This window comes from Colossoma macropomum, unplaced genomic scaffold (genome assembly GCF_904425465.1).
Source record: "Colossoma macropomum unplaced genomic scaffold, Colossoma_macropomum, whole genome shotgun sequence".
Classification (NCBI taxonomy): Eukaryota; Metazoa; Chordata; class Actinopteri; order Characiformes; family Serrasalmidae; genus Colossoma; species Colossoma macropomum.
Window position 1 is genome coordinate 28,284,684 of NW_023494802.1, and position 27,195 is coordinate 28,311,878.

Consider the following 27,195-nt stretch of genomic DNA (forward strand, 5'->3'; position numbering starts at 1 on the left):
TTACTGAACTGCATAAAATATTTCAACACAGCTGTTTATAGGACTTCATAATGGCGCCTCATGTACGTTCATGACGCCAGAGAACGTGAACTGCTTCACTCAACCAATGAACTGCTTCACCCGCCAATCAATCAGCACTGAGTAGCAGTACTGCAAGCCAATCAGCACTCAGAAGCAGTAATGTTAGCCAATCAGCACTGAGTAACAGTAACGTCAGCGTCCTACTGCCCAAAATCTGTTTACTAAAAAAAGAAAACAGAAAAAGGAAGTGAAACACATCCTTCTACTTTCTAAAGTTGAAGAAAGGTCCTGCAGACGTGGATAGAAACTATTTTAACTCTGGCGTTTTGCTGTCATGTTTTTGATATAACGACAGAAATAGGAAGTGGTCAGGCTCCGCTTAAACCGGTTCTGCTTGTAGTTTTTAAAAAGTTCCTCCAACTCTCAACATACATCATCACATGGGGCGTGTCTTTATACCGGAAAATCTCGCTCTAGACGTTACTGCGACGCAGCAGTAGTGGGCGGGTAGGTGTGTTGACAGGAATAGTTGAGTTTTCATTTTGGTCAGAGTGTCTCTTTGAGCTGTTTCATGACATTGACGTTTCTGTCGCATAATCTGCGTTTCTGGAACGCCGCTCGGGCTGCACTAACGCATCCAAGGAGTGACGTAAGGGTTGTGCCGGACGCGTGATGTAAACAGGAAAGCAAAGTGAGTATCAGCCAGTCTTTCATACAGTTAGACAGTCTTATATCAGTTAATAATGTTTTAAAGAAGGCTTTCTAACTTACTTTTGTGGTGTTATATTAATAGCTGTGTATTAGAGCGGTCCCCGGTGTAGGTTAGTCTGTCGGGCTCAGCTAGCTGATGTTAACGTTAATGCTAATCTCCTGTTATGAAGAGCTAACTACGAGTCGCGCTGACGTAGGTTACTGTTTTCACCTTTCACAGAATGGAAGACCGGCATAAAAAGATCCTTCAGCAGAACAGGACTAATCTGGTGATGAGTTTAGATCCTTCAGATGTCTACGATGGACTTTTGGCAAGGGGCATCTTCACTCAGGACATGATAGATGAGATAAAGGTGAGATGATGGAGCTCTCTAATGTGATGCAGGGAAATGGCACCTATTAGAGGAAACATCACTGGTTAACTTCTCTTATTTAAAGGGGAATTCCGCAAATTCTTTTACGATTTGTAGAAAACTTGCCTAGCGAGAATCGTTCACAGTGGTGATGATAGGAACTAGACATCTGGAGACTTGAAAGCCCCTTGAAGCTACATGACAGAAAGTTGTTAACCTACATGAAATGGTTTCAGATTTGTTGACTGATGCCTGAGACATTGTTTTACTATAGTTGTGAGATAAGCTTTTGGTCGAAATTACATTTTTTTAAAATCCATTCATAGTGGAGAGGTACATACAGGGCGTTGCAACATAAAAAAGTCCCCAAAGAAAACACTTTTACCAACATCAACGTTACGTATAAAAACTGTAGGTTCAGAAGTTATTTTTGTAAAAAATATTTAAAAAAACAGAAAATAATACTTAAAAAAAAAATTAAAATGTTAAAATTTGTGATTTAGACATCCTGACCCCTGGTTCCTAGCACCACTACTGTAGTAAAAATAAAATGGAAAAAAAAACAGTTTCTTTACAAAGTACCATTACACATCAAAACATTCTGAATGAATTTGTTTACATCTCAATGATATAATGATAGAGAAATTGTACAACATCAGTGGAATTTCTCTTTTATTTTCACAGAGATTCATCGCCAGCCACAAGTTTAGGTTGATCATGTGTAGTAAAGACATTTATGACATTTCCATTAGCGCTTTCATGATTTGGTACTAGTAAAATATTGAAAGAGCAATGGCCATGTACACATAGTTACTCAGTGCTTATATATTTTAAGTAGCTTTTGTTTTTTACCTTATTTCTCTGGCTGCTGAACATCCTTGAACTTCCCTTTGGGTTCTAAGCTGTGAAAAAAAAAATGCTTTGTGACTTTCTTAGAGCTCCGGAACCAGGCGGGCTCAAGCCAGACAGCTGGTGAAGGACCTGGAGACCAGAGGCAGTAGAGCTCTCCCAGCCTTTCTGGACTGTCTTCGTGAAACTGGCCAAGCCAGCCTTGCAGAGCTGCTAGAGAGTGGAGGTTCTGTTTCCATCCTTGTTTCACCCCCTGTGCAACCTATTGTAATCCCCCTCCCAGTCCGTGAGTGATTTTACAACATAATGTTCTCCACAGCATCTAATACTGCAAATCTGCCATGATTGAATCACCACAGACTTCTCTTCCTCATGATTACTGTCCCATAATTCAGCAGAGAATCCTGAAAACAATAAGAATGCCGAAAACCATGACAGAGCTGATGCTTCACCGAAGCTGGTACCACTGAAACCGACCACACTGCCTCTGGATGTACTTCCCAGCCCATGTAGGTATAAATAATGCAGGTAGTAGAGATTGGAAAAAAGAACTAATCTGATCTAATCTTGTAACAAATAGCACACAGTCACACTGTTAGGAAAAAGTGGTGTTGTGCCAGCTCTAATTAAAGGGCCCATATAACTGACAACTGAATTTCCCTTGCTATTGTGAAATAAAGGAGGATAATGTGGTAGGAAAACATGGATAAAGTTACAAAACCATTCGCTCACCAGTCCATACAGTTCATATAAAACAAAGCAAAACTAAAACAGTACATTTTAATTCACTATTTTTGTGATATTACGAAAACAACAAATTTACATGTATCTAGATACTCAGCAACCTCCAGCAGTTTAGCTCCGATTTTGAGAAGCCTGACATTGACCAAATGTTGTGTTTGTTATTCTTGCAAAGTTCTGCGTATGAATGTTGTCTCAGTCCAATACTCTGATTTAGAAATCTTTCTCGCAATTGTGTTTGAATTGCATTGTGGCCTTTTACATTTAGATTAGATTAAATTTTGGAATGTTTATTTTTTTAACTACATTTTGTAGATTTTGGTATTTTTGACTGAGCAGATTACCTGGTATTTCCACAGCTCCTGACAGAGAAAGACCCAGGCCACCTAGGCAGAGGCGTGATAGTGTACAGGTAACAACAGACTAGTGCACAGCCGCTAGTTTTATAAGCCTTTTTTCTGCCCATTAAAGGTTTGTTTGTTATAAATGTACAACACTGTGCAAATGTCAGAGGCCACCCTTTTGTTTATCTAATTTCCGGTCAAAATGGCCATTAAATACAAGCCATTAATTTTTCAGTGTCAGATAAAAAAACAGAAAATGTAGTTAATAGTAAATGTTGTATAATATAGAGTAAGATTGATATCATATTTTTCAGTGTTTAGTGTGATCAACCTTAAATCTTATAATTACCCTCAGTCTCAAACAAGCTTAACGATTGTAAAACAAGTTGCAGCTGTGTCCTCCCAACAGAAGCTGCTCCCAAAGCTTTAGAAATGTTCCCTTCAAAGAGGCACTAACATTCACACAAACAACTACCCAAACACACCTTAGCTGCCTTGCAAATTTCTTCCTCATGTGCATCTAAAAGAGTTAAATGAGGTATTTTATAGAAGATTAGATATAAGGTAGTCCACATAAGGAAGGGAGGGAAATTCAAAAGTTCAAAAAATATTAAAAGATATTGAGAATTTGGAAGTCCTAATCAGGCAAGACTTGGTAGACCACCCAAACTGTCACTATCTGATAAACAGATTTCAACTTCGAGGGAGAGAAGGAAATCAAGCCTGTGGGTCTGAAAAGATTTGTAGCTGTCAAGAAGAAGCTGCTACAGATCCACAAAAGCACTGAAACTAGACATCTGAGATGTGAATAGTCTACAGTAAATAGTCAATAGTCATCTTGACTGGGAATGAAATAAATGAAAGGGTGGTATCTGACTTTTGCACTGCACTGTATACTGATTTTTGTTTTTATGTATACAGAGTTATAAGATGGATGCCAGTCCGTGCGGAATCTGTTTGATCATCAACAACGTGGAGTTTGAACCTGCCTCAAACCTGAATGAGCGTAAGGGGTCTGACGTTGATTGTGACAAGCTAGAAAAAAGATTCCAATCCCTCAATTTTCGCGTTATTGTTAAGAGGAACCTGAAATGCAAAGTAAGTGTGTGTGCGTAGTCAACATAACAAAGATAAAGTCAGTATGAGATGCTGATCTTGATATTTCCATCATGTTGTCATTATAATTTTGTAACAGGCCTCTGTTTTTCTCCCCGGTAGCAAATAAAACACGAGTTGTCTTCACTTGCTAAGATGGATCATTCGATGTACGACTGCTGCGTGGTGGTCATCCTGTCACATGGCACCGAGGTAAGGATGGTAAAATGCAGACGTGATAAAATGTTTTAATTTAAATCACAACTTTTGATTTTATTAACTCTTTTTATTGTGACTTTTCTATCTTTCTTTGTGTAAGACATTTTACTTTTTTCAGATTGTATCCATTATTATGAAGTTTATGTTTATTATGTATCTTTTTTGTTTAAAACCCAATTACATTTTTTTAACCCAAGATATTCTGTTGTTTCTTAAAAAGGCCTGAAAGTAATAAAATGTAATAAATATGAGGTGAAATGATAGCGCTAGGTGCCTAAAAAAATCCTTAATTGTCATAAAATTTATGCCATTTTGGAAATGACATTTCGTAATGAGACTCATAGGCTGTTATAAGATGCCTACACCTGATTATAGCAGGGTTTCTCAACCTGTGGGCTGTGAAGTGCCCTCTAGTGCTCCGCAGGCCTGCATTCAGGGGGAGACAGTAGTTCATATTGGGCTAGTAGAGATATATAGAGGTATAAATAAAAACACTGCAGTCTCAGGCTAATTAAACGTCATCAGTTTGAGACAATGCAGCCGCTGGTGCGCAGTGCAGACAGTTAGTCAGAGATGGAGAGGTTTCTCAGGGTGCTTTCTCCTACCTTGTCAAACTTTTTTCTTTAGTTTGCTCCATTTTGACATGTGTGAACACTCCACCCGTATTTGGATCTGCATCATACAGCTGAACCGGTCCTCATAACCCTGCGGGTCTCAGTCCGCTTCAACCCGAACCCTGTTCAGTTCGCTGCTGGGACACATTTTATGATGAAATGAGGGAATTTATCAACAGAGCTGACTTTCCTCTTGTTCCGCCAGCACGTCAGCACTCTACTGTCACTCTTTACAGATTATTACTCTCATATAGTTTATGTAGCTTGAGCTGCAGCTGATAAAAACAACGGAAGAGTCTTAAAATAATAGGGAAGATCTGTGTTTGTTTGATTTTTTGAGTAGTTAAACTTAAATTGATAAACTACTGACAAAAAAGCAGATATCAACTAAGGCTTATTATTATTGTGGATTGTGGTGACCACAGAGCTAAGTGTGGTTTATTTCAAATGAGGCGCTACAACCCTCAAACCTAAAGAGACATTTCCAGACCAGTTACTCCTGTGGAAAAGCCAGTGGAGTGTTTGTCAGTGAAAATGCGATGGACTGCACCTCCAAATCACAGTCCACCTCTACGTCTACCTTTTTTTTTTTCCCCTTTTTTGACATATCTGCAAAAATATGGTTTCTAAACATGTTATGTTTTTACATAACTGCAAATTGTGCTTTCTGTGATTGAACTGACATGGACGATCTTTTTCAGGACCTAATTCAGAGATTTTCAGCATGAGCAATAATAAAACAATTAAAAAAAAAAGTTGATTTTAGCTTGTCTGTGAGCCACTTTGCTTTATAGTCATAAACAGGTGGGCTTTGGGGTGGAAAAGTTTGAGAAACCCTGGATTATAGTACTAGTATAAACTCTGTTTTGTAAATATTTTAAATCATTTGGCTTAGTTTCATGTTATGCTACATGTGAATGCAGCTGAATGCATATTTGCTGTATAAAGTGCAACGGCTTTATCCGTCTGCATTTTCTTTTGCCCAGTTTCTTTCAGTTAAATATTGAAACCGGGTGTTATTTACTAAGTTTTTATTTAATGTACACAGCCGTGACATTAAGCATGAATAACGGTTTATGCTAGACTTGCTTGCATCATCTGCAGAATCATTCAAATGACTGATTTTGTTTTTTTTTTTTACCGCATACACTAAGAATTGTTTTTGAACCACCCAGGTCAAATAGTTTTTAGAAGAAATCTATGCATGAGATTTTTTTTCTGATGTATTTTCACCTTCCTGATTAAGCTCTGACTCACCACTATCGCTGTATTTGAATTTTGTGATTAGGCTGCATTCAGGCGGCATCTGAACCGTGAGAAATCTCCCGTAACAACTTCTGCAAAGTGGAGAAGGAAGAGAGCAGTTCTTTGTGGGTGATGTTATGAGTGGGAAGTCAAAACCACATCACACAACTCTCTAAATGGAAAAACTAAAGAAACCAGCATTTATTGCGCTTCTTTTTGGAGGAGAAAAACTCCAGCAGGTTTCATTTTTAATATCAAGGTACAGTAGTGAGAGGTACATCTATCTCTCAAGGTCTTTTATCAAATTGGTGATAGCAACATAGAGGTACATTTACCAGTGAATTAATGTTTATCTTTGAGCTCAGTGTTTTATAAATGACAAACACGAGCAAAGCTGTCCTACCATATGGCCCTACGTTCACTCTCCAGTTCAATTTGACCCGCCCTCTTGTTTGATTGGTCACCTTGTGAAAATGACACATGACGAAGAGGAGGATGAGTGTCATTATACTTTGTTACTTCCCACCCCTGATGGCATGTTAACGTCAGGCTGATTGTGAGTGCATATTGTGATCACATAAAGGCGCATTTTGTGCTGTGCTGTATATTATGCAAGGCCTTCAGTAAGGTTTTCTGGACTTGTGCTGATTACGATTTGCAGGATAAATCTCTTCACAATACACTGCTCCATGGAGCTTACATGTAACTGTACAACAGTTATTTCTAATGGAACTATGTGATTGGTTGAGAAGTGTTGTAGGTTCTTGCACAACAACTGTGTCATTCATGGAGCTCCACTTTGTTTGTAATGTTAATTGAGCTATACCTCAAGTCTGTCAAGTCTGACAGACTCAGCTTAAAATTGTTACTTAACCCCTCATAAGGTGATTTAGAATATCCAAATATCTTACTTATTCTTTTAATGCTAGTAACATTTTCTGATGCAGCAATTTAGTCTATCAAAATATCCTACCTGTAGTTTTATTGCTGGCAGCATTTTCTAAAACTGTCGAAATATCATGCCTAAAGTTTTATGTAGGAGCTACCTATAAGTATGCACTATATATTTCAATAAGGTAGCACGTTTAGTGAGAACACCGTAAAGCTGATTTTAAATAGGACATTTGTTGCCTACTTGACTTTCTCTCCTTGATTTCTCATGAAATAAACATCCAAAAATGGTCAAATCTGTATTTCCTCGCTTTTGAGAAGACCGCAAACAAACTAAAACCAAATATATATTTTTTAAGCGTCCGTCGTTAAATTTCGCAACATAATGATAAGTAGCAGATATGCAATGTCATCTATTACATCATGCAGAATTATTAGCCTTTTCTCTTTTTTTTGCTAGTTTACCCCAGAATATGTCATAGATGATGCTGAAAATGACAATATATACATATAACTGACAAATCAAACCATCGACACACATCATCACACTACTTTCTCGTTCCGAACGAACTTTATGCAAATAAGCCGAGTGGTGATCAGTCATTGTTGATCTGCAGCGAGGTAACAGATTATGTCGTGCCCAACGGTGAGATTCAGCACTGGAACGAGCGGGAGAAATAACGGGTGATAAAAGCTTCACGTTACTTTTTTCCAAGTTAAAAAAAAACAATATTAAGCTGCTGTGGGGCTCAAAACTGGGCTACAACTCTGCATAGACTTTCTCTTTTTGCACCTTAATTTGGGTGTGTTTTAGCGACATGCCTAAAGCAGCCAACAGCTGTCAGCTCTCTGTAATGAAAATACAGTGTTAACTTAAACGTTGCGCGGCTAGTGAAGATTTTAAAAATGTAGAAATAAAATATAAAAATACAAACACTGCTCTAAAACAAGCACACATGGGTCTTTATTACACTCAAATTATGCTAATGTGAAGAGCATCTGGGGGTACTGCTGCATCCTCAGCACCCCTACGTCCACATAGACTAGGGATTTTCCAAAGATTTATTTCCCCTAAAATCATAATCAATCACTTCCATTAACTAAGCTTTGTAGTAGGCTAAACGATGGCCACTTTCTTTTACCTTTAGCTTGTGCCTGCGACCAAATCACACCTGTAACGTTATACTCCATGTTTTGTTCTACATGTTAAATGTATTTTTGGCTAAAAGTCATTAGTGAATGTTGTAAATATAATTTTGCTTATATTTACATTTTTTATCCACTTATAATGCTCTTTTCATAAGCATCATAATGTGGTATTTTTCAGTCAGTTAAGAAAACCTTGCACATCTTTGTAACGCTGTATCATCTCTGATGTTCAGGCAAGCCACAACCGCTTCCCTGGAGCAGTGCACGGTGTGGATGGTCCCTCTGTCCCTGTTCAGATAATCACAAACTACCTGAATGGCCAGAACTGTTCATCTCTGCAGAGCAAGCCCAAACTCTTTTTCATACAAGCGTGTGGAGGAGGTGAGCACAGGAGCCATTAGTTCATCTTCACTGATGGCCTTGTTTTTCAGGGATTGTGTTTTAAATAGAAGCTGCTCATTTTCTTGTAGTGAGTAAACCACAGATTTGGGGCAAGAGAGTTTTTTCTGTTTTCATTCCTGCCTTCTTCCTATCTGTGATTGGTTTGTTCAAGCAGTTAACGTTCAGCAGAGATCAGACATCACTGAGCAGTTTGTAGTAACTATGTTTATATACAATGACGTTTGAAAAGTTAGAGCACATTTGTTAGTTATTTATTTTTTCAAAGTAAAAGTAACAGTTTTAGCTTATTAATATATTTGAATATATTTGCAATAGCTTCTTTTTTACTTTATTTTATTTGTTGCTTTTTAGATCTGCAAAAAATGTTTAGTACAAAATGTGTAGTGTCATGTACAGTCCTATGGGCAGGGCAGAGTCTTTGACATCAATAATAATAATAATGATAATTAGAGGTGCACGATCAGGTTGGAGATACTTGCTAAAAACAATGATCAGCATCAGTCAGGTGCTTAGATTTGACTGGTTTCAAACTGATATTTGGTGATGTATTCATTGTACTCTGGAAGAACAGAATGTTTAGGTGATGCTGGGTTATTGTGCTAAAATGTCTGCATTGTATTTATTTTACTGTATTTGTTACACTACAGAAAATTATTTATTGAGCACTTTTCATACATGCTCAAAGTGCTTTACAATCAAATTGTAAGGTTGAGAAATAAAACAGATCAGAAAATAAATAGAAAAATAGAATACATAAAATAAGAGAAATTCTCAGTGTCATGTTTTCTAATTTCTGCTTGTCCCTACTTAAGCTTAAATGACATACATTGACAGATCAGAGGGACATCGGTTTTGAGGTGTCTCCGGATGAGGTTCAGCCCACTCCAGGTGGAATTGATGATCAGACGGACGCCATCCCCTTGTCCTCCAGCAGTGACTCACTCAGCTTCTCTGATGAGATTGACGCCAGGGCCTCTCTTCCCACGCCCAGCGACATTCTAGTGTCTTACTCTACCTTTCCAGGTATGTGTGTGTACAGGTACATGCAAACGTTTGGGTATTCCTGGTCAAATTACAAGTGAAAACAGATTTACATGTCCTCTACGAAGAACACACTTCTGCACAGTTACTGTGTATTTGCTGAATTTAACATACTGGGAGAAAAATACAACAAAGGTGCAGTCCATGCAGAAGTTACGGCACATTTTATACATTGTTTTATTTTTTTTTTCAGTATGTTAATAGAAATTGTGCACTAAAATTTGTTCTCTATAAAACAGTGGATCTGAACCCAGTCCTCAGGCAGTCCATCAGCTTAACTTGTAAGGAAAAATGTGGGCCATCTGGGAGGCCCTGAGGCACCAAATGGGAATCACTGCAGTAGGATGCGTTAACTTGTTTTACTTAGAAAATCAACAAAACATGTAATTTGCCTGTGGGTGTTCAAACTTTTGCATACGAATGCATGTCGGCGGTAGCAAAAGCGTGTTATAGTACAATATGAATTATTTCTCACTCGTAGCACATTGAAACAGGTTGAGAAATTCTGTCGAAAGTGCAGATTCTGAACTTTCAATCTTCAAAATAAAAGTTTGAAGTGCAGACTTGAAGCTGTGTACAGAATGTAAATCAAAATAAATGTAATTCATTGTAACTCATTGTTTTCAAATATGTAATTGAGCAACAAGTAGGACTTTCTAAATGATAATTGAATTTTTTTATTAAAAAGGTTATGATATGCATGTGTGAATGTGCAAGAATCTATTAAATGTGTTTCATTTATTTCACAGCTTTAATAATGATAAATAGAATAGAACATGTCAGGTGGTGCAACCATACATTAAAAAATCTTCAAAATCTTTAAAAAATCTTTTAAAATATTTAAAAGTTATTTGCTACTGCTGAAAATGTTTATAAACTGGTCTTTGTACTTAAACACCCATATAAACCTTCGTCCTTAAGGTCAAATTTGTACATAAATTTTTTTCCAAATAAATAAAAGTTATTATAATAACACATGTTCATGGTTTTCCTGGGGTCACACCACTTGACTTATTACTGACTGAGCCAGTCTGATTCAAAAGGACCATTTTTTAATATTTATCAAAGGGCTATTGACCTTGTCATTGCATCAAGGTCACTTTGAGTCTTCTTAATGATGCAATAACCAGCCCATTCTTTCTAAAAAAGCATGTCAGAATAAAAGTCCTTTGTTGTCACTTGGCTGCATGACTTTGAAGAGATCAGAATTTATGGACAGAAGTTTTTTATTCAGCTGAATACTTTCAGAGCTCTCTGATTTTTTTTCAACATGTTATGATGTTAAAGGTTGCGAACATAAAATCATGCCAAAGTATTATATTTAGAACTTTATATGACTAAATTACCTTTTTAAATTGTTTACTTAATCTACATACATAGTTGGACGGTCACACCACCTGACATTTTTAGACTTTAGGAGGCAGAAATGCCTAAAATGAATTTTATTTTGATGTACTGAAAATATATTCACATAGAGAATGTGACACATTGTATATATTGTGTATTAAATTATTTCCTTATTAAGGAAAATAATGGATTTAAACACAGAAATGCATGCTATGTCATTGGCCCAGTTACATAACTACTTTTAAATAGTATAGCAAAATGGAAGTAATAACTCTTAACTTCAAAGGGTTAAGGACATTGTGTTTTTATGCAGTTAGGCAAAACAACATGCTCAGAGTCATTTTTTTCATGGCTTTCCATCAATTTGTTAAAATAACAACAATGACTTTGGTTAGTATTTGCCAACAGCACTGAACGAATTCTCTCCGCAGGATATGTGTCATGGAGGGACACATTTGCAGGCTCTTGGTATGTGGAGACACTGGATCGCGTACTGGAGGAGAATGCAGCCAGTGATGACCTCGTCACCATGTTAATGGTGGTATGTCTCTTTCTTTTACTTGACTCTTTCGTCTTTTGACTGCATGATCATAAATGTTATTCTACCATAAGCCTGATGGTGGTATTTGCTGTTCACTGAATGTTTTAGGGTCTAGTTGTAGTTCACACAAAGAAAATGCATAAACAAATGTATTAATATATAATATAATGGAAATTTGTCCTCAAAATAATTTCTTATGTTGGCATTCATTAATGTAAATTAACCAGCTTGATTTCTGGTAAAGCTAAACCTGAAATCATACTTCATGTTTCCATAAATAAAATAGAGTTTATGTTATTACTCATCCTTGGAAACATTCTTTCAGAATGTCTCAGCTCTAAGCACAAGCAGTGGGTCCTGAATTCATACCCAGGAATGTCGAATCTGCTTAATAATGGCCCAGAGGTACTTGTTTGTAAGGTTATTCTCAGGCCAGAACATAGTACTGTATAATTATATACCATAAAAAATAATTATTGCGCATACTTTATGTCTTAAAGTTTAGATATCCAACTTTTTGTCTGAAATTAAGGTCAGATACTGATGTTGGATGATTAGTTCTGGAGCTGTATTACAGAAACTTTTTATATTTTGTCCAAAGTTAAGATCTGACAAGGTCAAGATAAGATTTTTCACAAATGTGTATAACAAAAACAAATCTTAATTTAGGAATCTTATAACATCTTATCTCAAATTAGGAAATCCTAAACTACTTGATCTAGGTTGATAATCAATTGTTATGTTTCCAAGCGGAACAAGACAGCTGAAACAAAGACATGCAATCAAATTAGCATTAAAATGTCATTTATCACACCCTGGGAATGGTTGAGAACTTGTCTTCTGTGTCTGAGATTTTTGGATCTGCAGGCTTAGGGAAAAAACATCACTTTCACAAGGGAAACCACCAATAAATAATATTTCTCCTTAAATTTTCTTATAGAAAGTGTCCAGTTTTGTATACAGTTATATGCAAAAGTTTGAGCTATTGAGTTATTGAAGTGAAAATAAGCATGTTTTTGTGTATAATTACTCACGACCGTATCTTCCTACATATTATTTTGTGCAGGTGAACAACGAAGTCTCTCAGATATCTGCTAAAGGCCTTTACAAACAGATGCCTGGGTCTTTCAACTTTCTTCGGAAACTGCTCTACTTTCAAGCTTTCAAGACATGACGTACTGAAACCGACATGAGACAGACATGATTAACTGATTTCAGAACTGATAGAATTTTTATGCCTGATTAATTGATGAGAACACAATCAACATGCAGGACTGTGGATTAGTCTTCATTGTCTGTTTGATTGTCTCACAGCTTAAAGCCAGAATCACTTACCTCTGTACCAGGGGTTCCCAATCCCAGTGTGTTTTTTTCTCATATAGGACACCTGATTCAACTACCTATATGATAATCAATGTCTTTTGGGTTTGTCAAACACTAGAGGGCGCTCCTGAGCAAGTCCAAAATGAATAGTTCTTATAGAGCTTTTGTTTAAAGGTTTAAAAGTCAGTGTTTGTAAATGCCTAATCATGTTTTATATAGAAAAATGCTCTTTTTCTCAACACATACCAGCATAAAATATTTCAACACTGCTGTTATATTTTTGAGTTCTTTGAAGTTGTAGGACTTTATAACAGTGCCTCATGTACGTTCATGACATCAGTGAAAGCAAACTACTTCACTCAGGCAATGAACTTATCAGCTCACCAGCCAATCAGCACTCAGTAGCAGTAATGCTGATGTCATACAGAAAGACAGGCAAGTTTTCTGTCCTTCTACTGTCCAGAATTGAGGAAACAGTCCTGCACAGATGGTTAATAGCCATTTAGCTTAATTCAGCCACATTTCTTAAGGACTTGCTCATAGGCACCCTCTCACATTTTGCAGTCTTGTTTTTGATATTACGAGAAAAATAGGAAGTGGCCAGGCTCCCCTTACAGTGGCTCTGTAGTGGGCTGGTCAGGTGTGAAGAGTAGGGAAAGCAAAAGCTTGAGCTTGAGGTCACCAGGACTTGGATTGGGAACCCCTATTTCTGTACCTGAATTGTAGAGGACTATGAGAGCAGTAAAGACTGCTGTGGGACATCAGTATGTAGAAAATGTTGCTGGTTTGTTGGTGGGTTTTTTTTATCCTTTTGTTATTTTGATAATCAGTAGAAATAATATTTTGTAGCAGTTTTAAAACTTGAAAAAATAATGTAAATTATTGCTTAAAATGGTTAAATTCAAATTAAACTGACTCTGATTCAGAGAAAGTGTGAATTATTATTGCGTTTTGAGCTTTGTTTCTTGGGTGTTGAGGGGGTGGTTGATTTTTCACACTTACCAGCTCCTCATCAGTAGAAAAGCTGGCAGGGCCAATCCTTGGCATTTATGCTTAGCACAAAATGCCATAGCTAAAACAGTGTAACTCTCTATGCCTTTGCTGCAGTGCTGCAAGATGCATTTCTGGTTAATTCTGTCCTTATGATGGCATGATAACGTTTATTCCCAGAAACCGAGCGTCTCAGTGATGGCTCTGTGAGATAAACGGGGTCTGGTCATTTTCATTTGACATAGGCCTCGTTGTGGTTATGACAACACATACAGGTTTCAGGATTCTTATATGGAAAGAAATAAAGAGATTTTAAAAATGTGACCTAAGAACAAAGGGAGGGGTGCAACAGGAACTGTGCTTTAATGTAGTGTGTGAAATCACTGACTTGTGAGGGATTTCATGGAGTTGCTTTAGTCAGCAGTAATGTTAATACCTACGTACTGTTTTTATAGGTTGTAGCCGCAAGACACTCTAAACAGAATATGAAAATACTTCAGCATTTCTTCCCTGCTATTTCCTGTTTTTCTCACACAGTCATCTTAGCAGTTCGACACACATTCATTCTTTCTCTCTCTGTCTATCGTTAAACATTATCTATCTGTCTATCTATCTACCTATCTATCTATCTGTCTGTCTATCGTTTAAAGATTTGGAATTACCATTTTAAAAATCTTTGTAATTTTATATACTTGTATAGTGTAGATTTAAATTCATCACTTTAATCACATTTGGCACATCTAGTACATATGAATACTGTTATACTGTTATATCTATCTATCTATATATTGGTGTTGTTGGAAGAAAACCTCGTATCTCCAAAATGGTAACTTTACAGGAGACAGAAAAAACATACTTTTACTGTATGTTAGTGGAACCAGACTTTTTTCCAAGTCATTTTAGGCTGTTTATTTTGATCTATTCATCATGAAATTTACACACAATGCAAAGGGTAACAGGCATTTTCAGTTTATGTCAAAAATGGAGATACAAGGTTCTGTTCTGACAGCAGCGATATACATATAAAACATAACAGTATTCTATATGCATATATATATATATATATATATATATATGTGTGTGTGTGTATATATATATACACACATACATATATATATATATATATATATATATATATATATATACACACACATATATCATTTTTAATCCTTTAATAAAAGTAGTCTTACTGTAAACTGGTGCGATTTGTATATTGTCACTGTCAGGAAAAAGCTGTGTATCAATTAATATAAAGTTAATGTAGAGTTAATGTCTCTTTTTTTTGTTTAGAATAATATTGGACTAATAATATTAGAACTAATATTAGAACTAATATTATTCTAAACTAATAATATTAGTTTAGAATAATATTGGACTATTGCTACTGTCTATTCATCATAAAATTTTAATAGATTGTAAAGGACAGCTGGTGGTATCAAATTCTGTTAAAAAAAAAAGGTTTGTATATATGGATATACAGTACTTTCATATATGAATCTACCAAATTGGTTCAAAGTCAGAGTTCAAAACACATTTCAGGCTTTTAAACGACTTGGACATTAGACTAAAATCATTTTGCTCTGAGTGAATCTATAGCTTAATTATGTTTATTGTATTAAAACAAATGAATGAACGTTACTAATAAAACAACGATAATGCCTCTGAAACTTTACCAGGTGTATCGGAACATGTAAAGCCGGGGTTACACTACACGACTTTTAGCTACCCCAGTTTTAGCCCCGATTCTCAGTCTGGCCGAGTCTGTGCTAACTTAGCTAGCTCTAGTCTGCAGTTGGAGAGAGAATCGAGTAGTATTTGAGGGGCGCAGACTCAGATTTTTGGCCTCCCGATCGCGTTTCAGACCAGTCAGAGTTTATCAAACGTGTGATTTTTTCGACCCGACTTTGAGCATAATGTAGTAGTGTAAACTGGTCAAGGACTCAGTCTGAACGGATTCCTGCAACAGCCAATGAAACAGAGAGCGCGAAAGAAAGTAAATAAAGAAAATGTCGAACAGTCATTCACGTTTGGAGCGAAGCTTTTTAATGAGCTGAGCTTAAGGCACGAGCACAATCGAGTTTATGTACATTTAAAAGTCTACAAAATACCACATATTTAAATCAGTGACCCTCGCTTTAACATGTTTACCTGCTGTTTCTTTACTGCATCACCGCAAACCGCAGAGAAAACTGCAGCGAGCAGCTCCACGTTTGTTTATTTGGGTCTCCTAGTAACGGGAGAGCGCGAGAGTCCGCGCGAGCTCAGTAAGTTCGGTTCGGCAGCAGGTGAGCTAGTGTGATCCTCAATATTACAGTCGCCCTCAAAAATCTGCAAAAACCAGTCGCGTAGAGTGAGATGCCCAGTCTTTTTATAATCTGTTCAGACTTTAAAAGTCGTGTAGTGTACCCAAGGCTTAACAGGGGACAGGGATGCAGACTCACTTCCGGCTCTGAAATGCAGGGGCGTGGCTAAAATAAGGTTCCGCCTATAATTAAAACATGAAAACGTGGGAGAGCGTTTTTTCACAGGATAAAATTTGGGTATTAGGGTTTGGGCCATACACCCACAACAGCAGGTACTCTATCGATTATTTATATATATATATATGTGAATATGTGAAACGTTAAGTGGCATTCATATTGTCACCTTTTACTTTCAGGCACCGTTGGTTGTTTCTGTGGGCAAGTCTTCTGCTGAAGTTGCACTGAACTTACACTACATTCCTGGCAGTAACTGAAATTCTCCTCAGATGTCCACTGTTCACCACTGTTTCCACCCAGCATTGTCAGGGACTGCCGTTATGGCGTGCATCAGGTGAAGCCGAGCAACATTAAGGCTGATTTTAAGGGCGGGTGAGTTGGGTTTGGGGGGAGGTTGGTGGGGGGGGAGTGTAAAGTGTGCGGAGACACCACAAGCTGTGAGAGAGAGAGTGAGTGTGTGTGTGTGTCAGAATGAGTGGGCAGGCAAGCAGGGAGGGACTCAGAAAGTGAAGTTGTTCTGCCTTCTCACAGTCTGTGAGAGTTTATGTTACAGCGACAGTCGCGCTGTATCTGACGCTGTGTAAGTGTGTGTGTCGGAGAGAGAGAGCGAGAGGAGAATTTCACCGTGTTTGGTCTAGAGCTAGGACACATTAATGCGAGGCAGAAAGCACGTCTGGCTGCTGCTGTGAAGTGTTTGAAGGTTTAGGCAGTGAAGGCCAATGTGAGAGTCACTGAGGATCAGTCTTGGGTAAGTCAGCTTGTCCTTACGTTAAAAATGCCTTAATTATGTATGTATATGTATGTGGCGGTGCTTTAATGCGTACTGAGGGGTCTATGAAGATTACACCTGTTACTGTTCTGTAAATGGCAGGGGTCTACTCTGTGGCGGTGTCTCGATTCGATACATTTTACGATACTGCGAAAATGAGCTAAAATGCTAAAACAAAAAATAAGGCTAAAATGTGCCTTGTGTTAAGATAATATTTCCATTTTATTAGACCATTCACTATTATAAAGGTACAATATTTGAAACAAGCTGTTTTATATCTCTATGAAACGCCACAGCTAGTATGCTAATCATGATACAATGATATAATACGATATGACACATTGTGTGTGTAGGTGGGTATTTATTTATTTATTTATTTATTTATTTACTTACTTACTTATTTACTTACTTATTTTTTATTTTAATAGAAAAGAATGTAACAAGGACCATTTCTGTTGGTCCGTTCATCATGAAATGTTAACACTGCAAAGGGTAACCGGAGTTTAAAATTATGCCAAAAAAGGTTGAAAGCACTAAAAATGGAGATGCAAGATATAAATACAATACATATTGTGTGTATATATATATATATATATATATATATTAAGCATGTAACAATACACAGTAAAATGGGTCGGATTGTACTGTATCATTGTATCGTGACTGTCATGTTAGCTTGTAGTTATATACACAATACATTTATTTATAGTTTACAGTCTTTATGATTGGTTAGATTTTCATTGGTAATATGGATTCAATTTTCAAAGCATTATTTCATCTGAAGCATAGTCCTAGATTGTTGACTGGGGTGAACAATAAGACAATATTTATTGTTATTGATAAATTATGTCATATAGGTCACAATACTTTTGTGAGTATATTGTGGACATTGTCAGTACTTAAAGACCACCAAACAACTGCATGTTTTGTTACATAGAGAGCATAATTAGCCCAGTCTAAGTGGATTTAATGCAGTGCTGTATGTGAAACATAGAATAAGATCATTGAATTTGTAGTTTTTGATGGTACATTTTAAAATGTGGCACTACTGGTGCTTTTTTTTGCCTGTTCTGACTTCTCAAACCTCAAACTAAAGGTAATGATGTGTATCATATTGTCAACAGTGGACCATGAATCTTCTCCGGGAAGCAGTTACCCTCTTAATAGTAAAGTTGCGCATCAAAATCTTGCACCTTTAGATTATATTGTGGTACTTTAAACCTTGAAAAGGCTCTTCACACTTGTACAAGTCATTTTCCAAAAACTGCCTCTTCCAAACAACATCCTTTGAACGGCTCTTGAGAGAACCAAGTGTTGATGCCCCACAGAACCCTCATTTTCACTGTTATTTTTAGGCATGTGCTCACTTTCAAGTGTCAAAAAATATATCATAACACATCAAAATGAAACCAGTGAAGATGCTTGACTGATTGCTCGTGATGCAGAAAAAGGAAAAAAAGCTATGCAGAAGAAGTGGATCAGTGTCCTGCTCCCTTGCAATCTAGCATTTTGAACTTGATATGAATGAGTTAAACTTCGCCAGTGACCAGTTTTCTTGTTTCGTTTGAGGGCAAAAGAGGAAGTTGATTCTTTGACGCCTGATAGAGAGAAAGAGAGAACGAAACAGAAGAGAGAAGAGGAGAGAGGAGGGGTGACTCATGATGAGAGTGAGGAGCCGCGGCATGATTTGCTGAAGGCTCTGCAGCTCCTAACACAGGAAGCTTGCTGTCTTCCCTTTTTTTGAGGCTGTGCAGTGTACTGCTGGTTAACCTTGGCCTGCGTGGTCACAGAACGATGGGTGCTCTGTAACCTGCAGCCGCTGCTGCGTGCAACTGGGCAAACACCTTCTACCCTGGCATACTTAAACTTTAGGGTCAGAGGCCCTGTGTTCCTTTTTTAGATAGACTTCTTCTTATGAGCTTACAGTTTTCTCTTTTATTGTAAAAGACTTGCAGATTCTCTAATAGGGAATAGTCTGCCTACTATACTATGGGTGAATTGCTGTATGTTTTCAAGCATGCTCACTGAAATATTAGTATTAAGAATAACGTTTTATAACATTTGCATCAGAAAGATCTATTTTGAAAACTCACTGTAAATTAGGGATGTCACGGTATGCTTGGTAATATATTTATCAGTTTTTTTGCTGTAAAATGAGTGATATTGGCAAATCACAGTATTGATTAGCTAGGCTGTTTGATATGGTGAGGTTTCTCAGTCGAGTGCAGTAATGATGGTCAAAGAGTGGTAGATCAAATGATGACAGAGTGCCAACATTGCACGCTCCGTAGGGATGTTAATAGCTACCTATCTCCACCACTTGTAAAGCCCACCCCTATTTGGTTGTAGCGTCCACCTCTGTTTGGTTGTGGGTTCTACGGTTTGCCTGGAGTGATTGAGCCATAGTAGAAAATCCTCTCTCACTAATTTCAGTCAGAAGGTCAGAGTCACACTTCCTATAAAAACACAAGATCATACTGTAAATAAACGTGTTATGCAATCATTTAATATTTAGACACAGCCTTTTTTTGTGGACATTTGTTTACTTTTATATAGATATTGATATGGATAAACTGTTGTTTTTTTATTTATTTTAAAAAAATTGAAAAATTGTTTTGGGCAAAAAAATTAATGATTCAAAAATAGATGTTAGCATATCTAGTAATAAGTTTTCTAAAACCTTCCTAATTCTGTATCAAAAGTACAGGATGACACAAACAAATACAGAAGAGATACAAAAAAATATTGTATCGTGATACAAAAATGACAATATCTATCTTATTGTGATATTTGTGTATCGTTACACCCCTAATGTAAATTACTAAGCACTTAAACCTATACATTTCCAGGCCTATTAAATCCCAGTTTTCATTCAATGGCATGGACTACTAATGTCTTTAAGTTGTAGAAGAGTGTAGTAAAAAAAATATAAAATAAATACATAAATAAATATGCACAGTTAGGGGAAGTAAACTGGAACAGCAGACAGTATCCTTTTCATAGCACAAAACAGAACATTAAAGAGCCTGTTATATGGAACCGTAGTATCATTCATTACCCAGGTCATACCTGGCAACTATGCTGCAAAAACAACCATTTTGAATTCTTTGTTTCTGTGATGTCACGAGAATCAACTAATATACACATGTCAACCTATCTGGCCTACAGCACTTTAGTCCTGCCCATTCACACTGAAACTATGAGGAGTGTTTCGGCTCTTAATAATATTAAATCAGTTTTAAAAGCACTAAAACAGTCTGACTAATTCTAAGGAAAAATAATCATGTAAAAATGTTTTTTTTGTCATTTTTGCTACAGATGTCATAAGTTGACCTTAAAAAATAAAAAATAAAATATGAGTAAAATATAGGATATGGGTCATTCAAGAAGCCCCCCTCATGAATTTTGACAAAAATTTGATTAAGCACTAAAATGTTATATTTTTATAACTTGAGGCAACTTCTGTCATTTTATGTCTTAATGATTCCACTTCATTTTTATTATGTATGACAAAAAGATAAATGACATTAATATATAAACACTGATGTTAAATAAACAAATATAAACTCATCTCCAGCAAATGGATAAAAACATTGTCTAATGCCTGTGTCTAACTTTAGGTCTAACTTTACATTTTCACTTTTTTTTTTCAATTTTTTTTCTCTCAAAGTCAAACTTATTGCTAATCTAGTAGTTGGAGAAGTGAGTCAGCATTCAGCAACGGGAAGGTCGTGGGTTCAAATCCCAGGACTGATTGCGTATAACTGTGTGTAAAGCACCCTGTCCCACCAGCTCTGCTGGCGATGTTGCACTGCTCTGAGACTGGACATAATTGGGCAATGACAAATTTTCCTTGTTGGATCAATAAAGTGTATAATATAAAAAGTTTCTGGTGTTACAGGAATGAAGTGATCCAGATTATACTTCAGAAGTAATTAGACTACAGCCATTTAGAGAAAATAGGGGGAGGAGGTCTTACTCCAGGTTACTTCTTCCTCCAAGTTGCACTGCAATGGACTGTAGTATAACATATCAATTGAAGTATATTCATGACTTTAACCATTATTATCCAATCAAAGCTAAATATTTGTGCCATCTCCTTCCGTTTCTATTTCAAGTGCCACTAAAAGCAGTACAAGCAAAATTTATCCATCTACCTATAATGCATTTACCCATGAACGCTACATACACACACACACAGACACACACACACACATAGACAAGATGGTTCTACTTCTGTATGTGCTATATTTAGGCAAACTGAAATGTGGCAGCTATTTTTGCAGTACGGTGCATTTGAGGGGACTTGCATTACATACGCAGGGAATCGTTAATTGAGTTAATTTCAGTTTTCGTTGAATAGTTTTCAATGCGCATACATGAAGAGTTATTGTGCAAATCGTTCCAAGTCTGCGGGTCTGTCGGATGGGTCTGTGGGCTGCCACTGGGTAGTATCTAGTATGTAAAATAGAAGTAACCTAACCTGGCAGTCGGTTTAACCAACCCATAACAGTGGTTACTCATGTTTGGCCAGTGTCTACGAGCTGTCTGCTGATATTGTATTGCCACTGTGTTCAATGCAGAATTGCATCCAGTTGGAGCTACGATGTCGTCGTACAATGTCAAACTGAGGAGACTCACAGCAACAGACTATGACACCCAGATCAAAGGTAAGATGGCGATTTTGGGTTACTAAAATTATGCTCAAATACATTGAATGCAATTATAAACAACTGAGAACATAAATAAATAAAGGCAGGAAAAGTAATATTTAGTTGGGTAAGGAGTGAATTTGTATTGTGGAATCAGAACACATTTCACCTGTATGTCTACTTTTATTACCACTTACCAAATGTGGAGTCAATGAAAATGGACATTTGAGTGATTTTATGTATATGGATCAATCTGCTGAATTGGTTTTGGACTTTTAACTGACTTGGACTTCAGACTAAAATCATTTTGCTTTGAGTGACCCTGTACCTTAATAATGTAATTAATGATTAATCATTCCTTTTTGTCACTACCAATACAATAATAACACTACTGAAACTTTGTACACACATGAAATCATTATATTTTATCATTTACACATGAAAAATACTTAATTGCAGAAAATATGTGGTATATGTTTTGGTAGTGATATTTCTTAATGTTACACACTTGATTTTCAGACTTTGAGATGCATTTACTTCAAAACAATGAGATCTAACTGTTCACCACATGTCTGACTTCCTCCTCTTAAATTCAGGGGTTTGACTAAAATAAATGCAAGGGTTTGGCAGTGGACTATGTGTTTCAGTAGTGACATAAAAACATAAGGAAGCATTTTTAAAATTTTAATTTAAAAATTGAACTCATTTTAGATTTAAATCTTACAAATTCACTTTAAAAGAAATTAAAAAGATCTTTAAAAAAAACATAAAAAAGTTGAAATATTATTTTCAGAAGTTGAAATTTGAGGGTTTAGGGTTTGGGGCAGCCACCACCCAATAGAAAGTACCCTATAAATGATGATTATTTATATATTTAGCTTATTACTATTGATGTTAACACATTGGGTTTAAATAGATCATATAATTATCCTTGTAAATGTCTAAAGTCTAAATAATTGTATTGCAGTTTGAACTAATTCAGTAGAACAGGCCAGATAAGAGCATGGAACTGGTTGAAAAATTCCTGCTGAGTGTTTACCATTAAAACATTAACACTTTAAAATCAGTGAAAAATGAAAAACGGCAAAACTGAATATCTAAAAAAAAAACCTTAGTGGACTTCCTGATTCATCTAATTATCTTGGTGTGAAATGTTCATTAACACCCACTATGTGTTTGTCTTGCTGCGTGCAGTATGTAGTGTAGAAGCAGATCAAATTTTACTTTTGGCTTGCCTATTTTTACTACAATTTACCAAATACTGAATAAACTGAAATTTGAGAGATTGAGGATATACAGTAATAGAGAGCAGGGCACAACCTAACACTGGGTAAAATGTAACATGGATATTTTATGTAGTTAAACAAGTTAAAGTAGACTGTGCTTTTGGTCATCTTCTTGTATTCCCATAACAACATTGTGTGCAAATTTAAACAGCAATCAGACAGATATTTCTGTGAGTTTTTGTACCATAAAACTTCTTTTCATTGTAAGTGTTGTCTGTAACAGAACTCAAACCTATATTACATCATTCACCCTATTGGTGGCTGTAATATAGCGTCATTTTTAAGCATGTAGGCAACTCGCTCTGAGAGCTACCCACACTAAAGTACAGCCTCCCTAAATAAATAGTGAAAGAAACCCAACCCCTACATACAAACTCGAAATGGCTCATTTGTTAGAATATTTTTAGGCACAGCTTAATCAACAATGTAATACAGGTGTTGTGTAAATCAAATATATTTTAATTTATTGTGATGAATTCCTGTTCTACTTTGTAGTCAATTATAAATTTGCCACTTTTGACACAGCCTCTTTTCACTAGTGATATATACGTACTGTTTATGTATTTAGGTTGGAAAGCTCTTCTGCTTCAAACAACATAGAACTGGTTTGAATTTAATTTTGCGTACATTTACCAGATTTTATGGTGACTGTTACAACTAGCCCATCAGTCTGTTACAGTCAGCCTCGTCTGTGGGGGAAGTTGTCACATGTGCACTCATTCCACTGTCAGCTGAATTGTTCGGAAATGGTAGGTGTAACAAACAATGTTTACGTTTTCATTCCTGTCCTGTTGAGATGTGTTAGTCGCTTTTATAAATGAATGGTTAATCCTGCACAAATGCTTTTAAAATGTTTAGCAAAAACCAAAGTGTTCTACCTTACACTATGCATAAGTCTAGCAAAGTCATCTGAGAAAAAATGTTATTTTTCAGGCAGCCTAAAGGGCCATGGATATGCATGTTTTTTCCCCTTTTTGCCATGTTAATGAGTTATTCTCATTTGCTTTATCAAAATCTTGAGAAATTTATGCCATTATCATGACATTATGAGTATGTGATAAAACAATGTCCAATATGTCCTGATAATGACAGAAATAACTCAAGATCTTGAGAAAACAACATTTGTTTTGCCGTGATAATGTAATAAATATCACAAGATATTGAGAAAACTAATAAAAAAATAACTTATCATGGAATAGCAGAGTAAAAACACGCCTTTAAGGCTTCCATAGTAGCAAGCATTTATTTATTCCAATACTAACATTGCTAACATTAAAACTTAACATTAGAACGAATACAAGTAAACAATACATTGTGGTTTTGTGTGTGTCAGTGTTTTAGCGTAAGCATTTCTGATGTCGAGTTGGGCTAATCAATCCAATCAAACATTAAATTGAATCAGATGTGCTGCATATGCAATGGCTGGAGTGCAGTGAGAAGTCAAAGACCAAACCTGTGTTGTTCTTACTTTAAAAAAAAAAAATCATGTTACATTTCCCTGTTTTTGTGTTCATTTGTATTTATTCTAATGTTAGTGTTTTTACTGGCAAAACATACTTACTGGTAAGATAAAGTGTTTTTAACACAGAAACATTGGTGTACCTTTTTGATTCTTGCAGTGTCATTCATTCAATTTGGCACAAGAATTATGAATATTTTCATAGCTGAATAGTTTTCCATGCTGAATTCAACAGCATGCTGTGTTTTTTATTAGCTAGGCTGACATGCAAATCTTCACAGAGTGATTTTGGAGCTTATCTGCTGATCTAAGAGCCAAAAAGTGGAAGTAGCTCTGAACTTGCTCCCACACAATGTGCTGAATAATCCACAGCTGCTGTTAGTGAATACTTGCTTCAGCACTTTCCATGCTCTCCAGTTCAAACTCCTGGTCATTGTGTTCGCAATTCCCTGTAGATACAGTGGTCTTGTATCTCAACCAGTCGATTATCTAATCAATCATCATCTCTATTACCTTCCCTATGGTAGATAAAGCAGCACTTGAGAAACTGTTAAAATAAGCGAGTAATTTACCAGAGAGGAACCAGTTATGTTGTTCCTCACTTGTTGACTAATGAAGTTAACCTCACTGAAAAGGCTGTGCACTGCAGTGCAGCAGTAAAGAGAACATGCAAGGAGAAGTGCTGTTGCTTCAGAATGAATCTTCACCAGCAACACAGTATGAGAAAGTTTGAGAAACTGCTTCAAAATAAAAAAAACTCATAAAGAACTTTTGTGTACATTTTTTTTGCAGGCTTGTGATTAAGCGTTTGTAATGTTATGTACTTACTGATAAATCTGAGACAGGTGTAGGGAAAAGTGGGGCCTAAGACATCTTTGGTTTTTGTTAAATATCTGTAAAGTTTAAACTGTAAATTATTTAATAATTTTTTCACACAAACAACCCCAAAAAAATCAAGAGTTGGATTTACTTAAAAATCTTGTGAAGTGGTTCCATTTTACTGTGTTGAGAAGACTTGATTGAGCAATATGTACTGAACAAATTCAAGTAAACCATACTAAAGTGATTTGAGTTAATTCTAATAAAGTGTACTGATTATTTTTAATGTATTACGTAAAAAAATGTTATGTCAAGTGGTTCCACACAACTGTGTTAAGTAGCTTTGAAGATGCTCAGATTCTGGATTGGATTGAGATCTGTACTTTGATGGTACTTGCAGCTTCGCCTCGCTGCATCCTATTCATTAAATGGAGAGATATGCAGTTACACATACATTGCGTGGCGCATGATGGTTTGCAGTTCAGCAAATTTCAACATTATGCAAATAAGAGCAGCCACTACATTGTGTTTGGACAATCAGGCAGTGTTAGACTGGCCTTTGTCACAAACAGCAAGCAAAACTTTCTCCAAAAGCAGAGAAAGTCAACGGTGCCTGTGTGTCTATTCTTTGAATACATGACATGACCTAATAATGAAAATATCTGGTTTTATACAGAACTGTTAACAGTGAAGATCTGAAGGGAAGACATTCGATTGGGTAATGTTTACATGGCAAGCGGGAAGGCAAAATTCAAATCATACGGCGCTCGTAGGCTGCTTGCTAAGGCAGCTAGCTTGCTAGTGAGATTGAGCAAGCTAAGTTTCTAGCTTGTGTGGATGAATGATGTATTCTGAAAATTAAAAAGCATAAATTGTAAAAGCAGTGGATTGCGGCGAGAAAAGGTGCTAGTGGACACGTACCGTGACTTGGCCGTAAAGGTAGAACATTTAGCTTTTTGTTGTTCAACCACTCGTGTGTTGCTTTGGTCTTGTGTCCTGCTGACAGGTGTAGGCTATCCCAAGCTTTAGTTTTTTAGCAGACTGATGCAGGTTGTTTTGTCAACATGGTGCTGCCACCACCGTACTTCACTGTTGGGATGGTGTCTATTGAGGAATGCATAGTGTTAGGTTTGCACCATTCATAGTATTTTGAATTTTGTCTCATCTGTCCACAAAACACTTACATTATCCCACATTTTAGCTGGGTCATTCTGATGCTTTCTGGCAAACTCCAGACAGGCTTTGATGTGTTTTTTCTTCAGTATAGGCTTCTTTCTAGCCTCCCTCCCACACAGGCCAGTTGTATACAGAGCTCTTGATATAATTGGCTGGTGCACCTTCACCCCAGTCTCAGCCACTGAACTCTCTAGCTCTTTCAATGCATAGTATGCTTCTCTGCGGCTTCCTTCACAAGTCCCCTTTTTGCTCTGAGGCTGAGTTTTGAGCAAAGGCCTTGGCTAAACAGTGCCGTGGTGGTATAATGCAGCTTCCATTTCCTCACAATTGATTTAGCAGTGCTCACTCGGAAATCCCTTTCCTTTTTCTTGTACATACTTAAAACTTTATCTCTCATTTCATTAAAATGTTCTTCGGTCTTCATTTTCACAGCTTTCCTTCAGATTAACAGTTTCACAAATGCTGCCTTAATTAAGGGGGGCTTTTATCCAGAAAAGGGGAACTATTTTAATGATTCACAGGTAGAGGCCTATTGTGGTTAGAGCAATATCTTTGATCTAAGTAAACAGCACGGGGGTTGAATACTCATGCCAACATCATTTTTCAGTTATTAATTTGTGTCACAGAATAGCTTTTTACATAAAACCAATATCACTTTAAATTAATTCAATCTGAGGG

General features: G+C 36.5%; 2 protein-coding genes across 3 annotated transcripts in view; both read left to right on the forward strand.

Annotated features, from left to right (window-relative positions):
• The first annotated feature begins 248 nt into the window (after nt 1-248).
• casp9 (caspase 9, apoptosis-related cysteine peptidase) lies at nt 249-13,830 on the forward strand. 2 transcript variants are annotated; one of them, XM_036591802.1, is made up of 11 exons: nt 249-712; nt 953-1,085; nt 2,022-2,220; nt 2,330-2,443; nt 3,035-3,087; nt 3,941-4,117; nt 4,238-4,327; nt 8,466-8,613; nt 9,469-9,657; nt 11,454-11,563; nt 12,630-13,830. In XM_036591802.1, exons 2-11 carry the CDS (start codon nt 954-956, stop codon nt 12,735-12,737), a joined length of 1,320 nt encoding a protein of 439 aa, XP_036447695.1. In that variant the 5' UTR covers nt 249-712; nt 953; the 3' UTR covers nt 12,738-13,830. The 2 variants fall into 2 exon arrangements, with proteins under 2 accessions (XP_036447695.1, XP_036447696.1); XM_036591803.1 differs by having other exon boundaries at nt 2,333-2,443.
• A 2,925-nt stretch (nt 13,831-16,755) lies between these two features.
• The window catches only part of arhgap4a (Rho GTPase activating protein 4a), a 40,454-nt gene continuing 30,014 nt past the window's right edge, over nt 16,756-27,195 (forward strand). The window contains exons 1-2 of the mRNA XM_036591815.1: nt 16,756-17,104; nt 21,709-21,795. Coding sequence (XP_036447708.1) covers nt 21,732-21,795 — 64 coding nt within the window. The 5' untranslated portion in view covers nt 16,756-17,104; nt 21,709-21,731. The remainder of the gene's footprint in view (nt 17,105-21,708; nt 21,796-27,195) is intronic.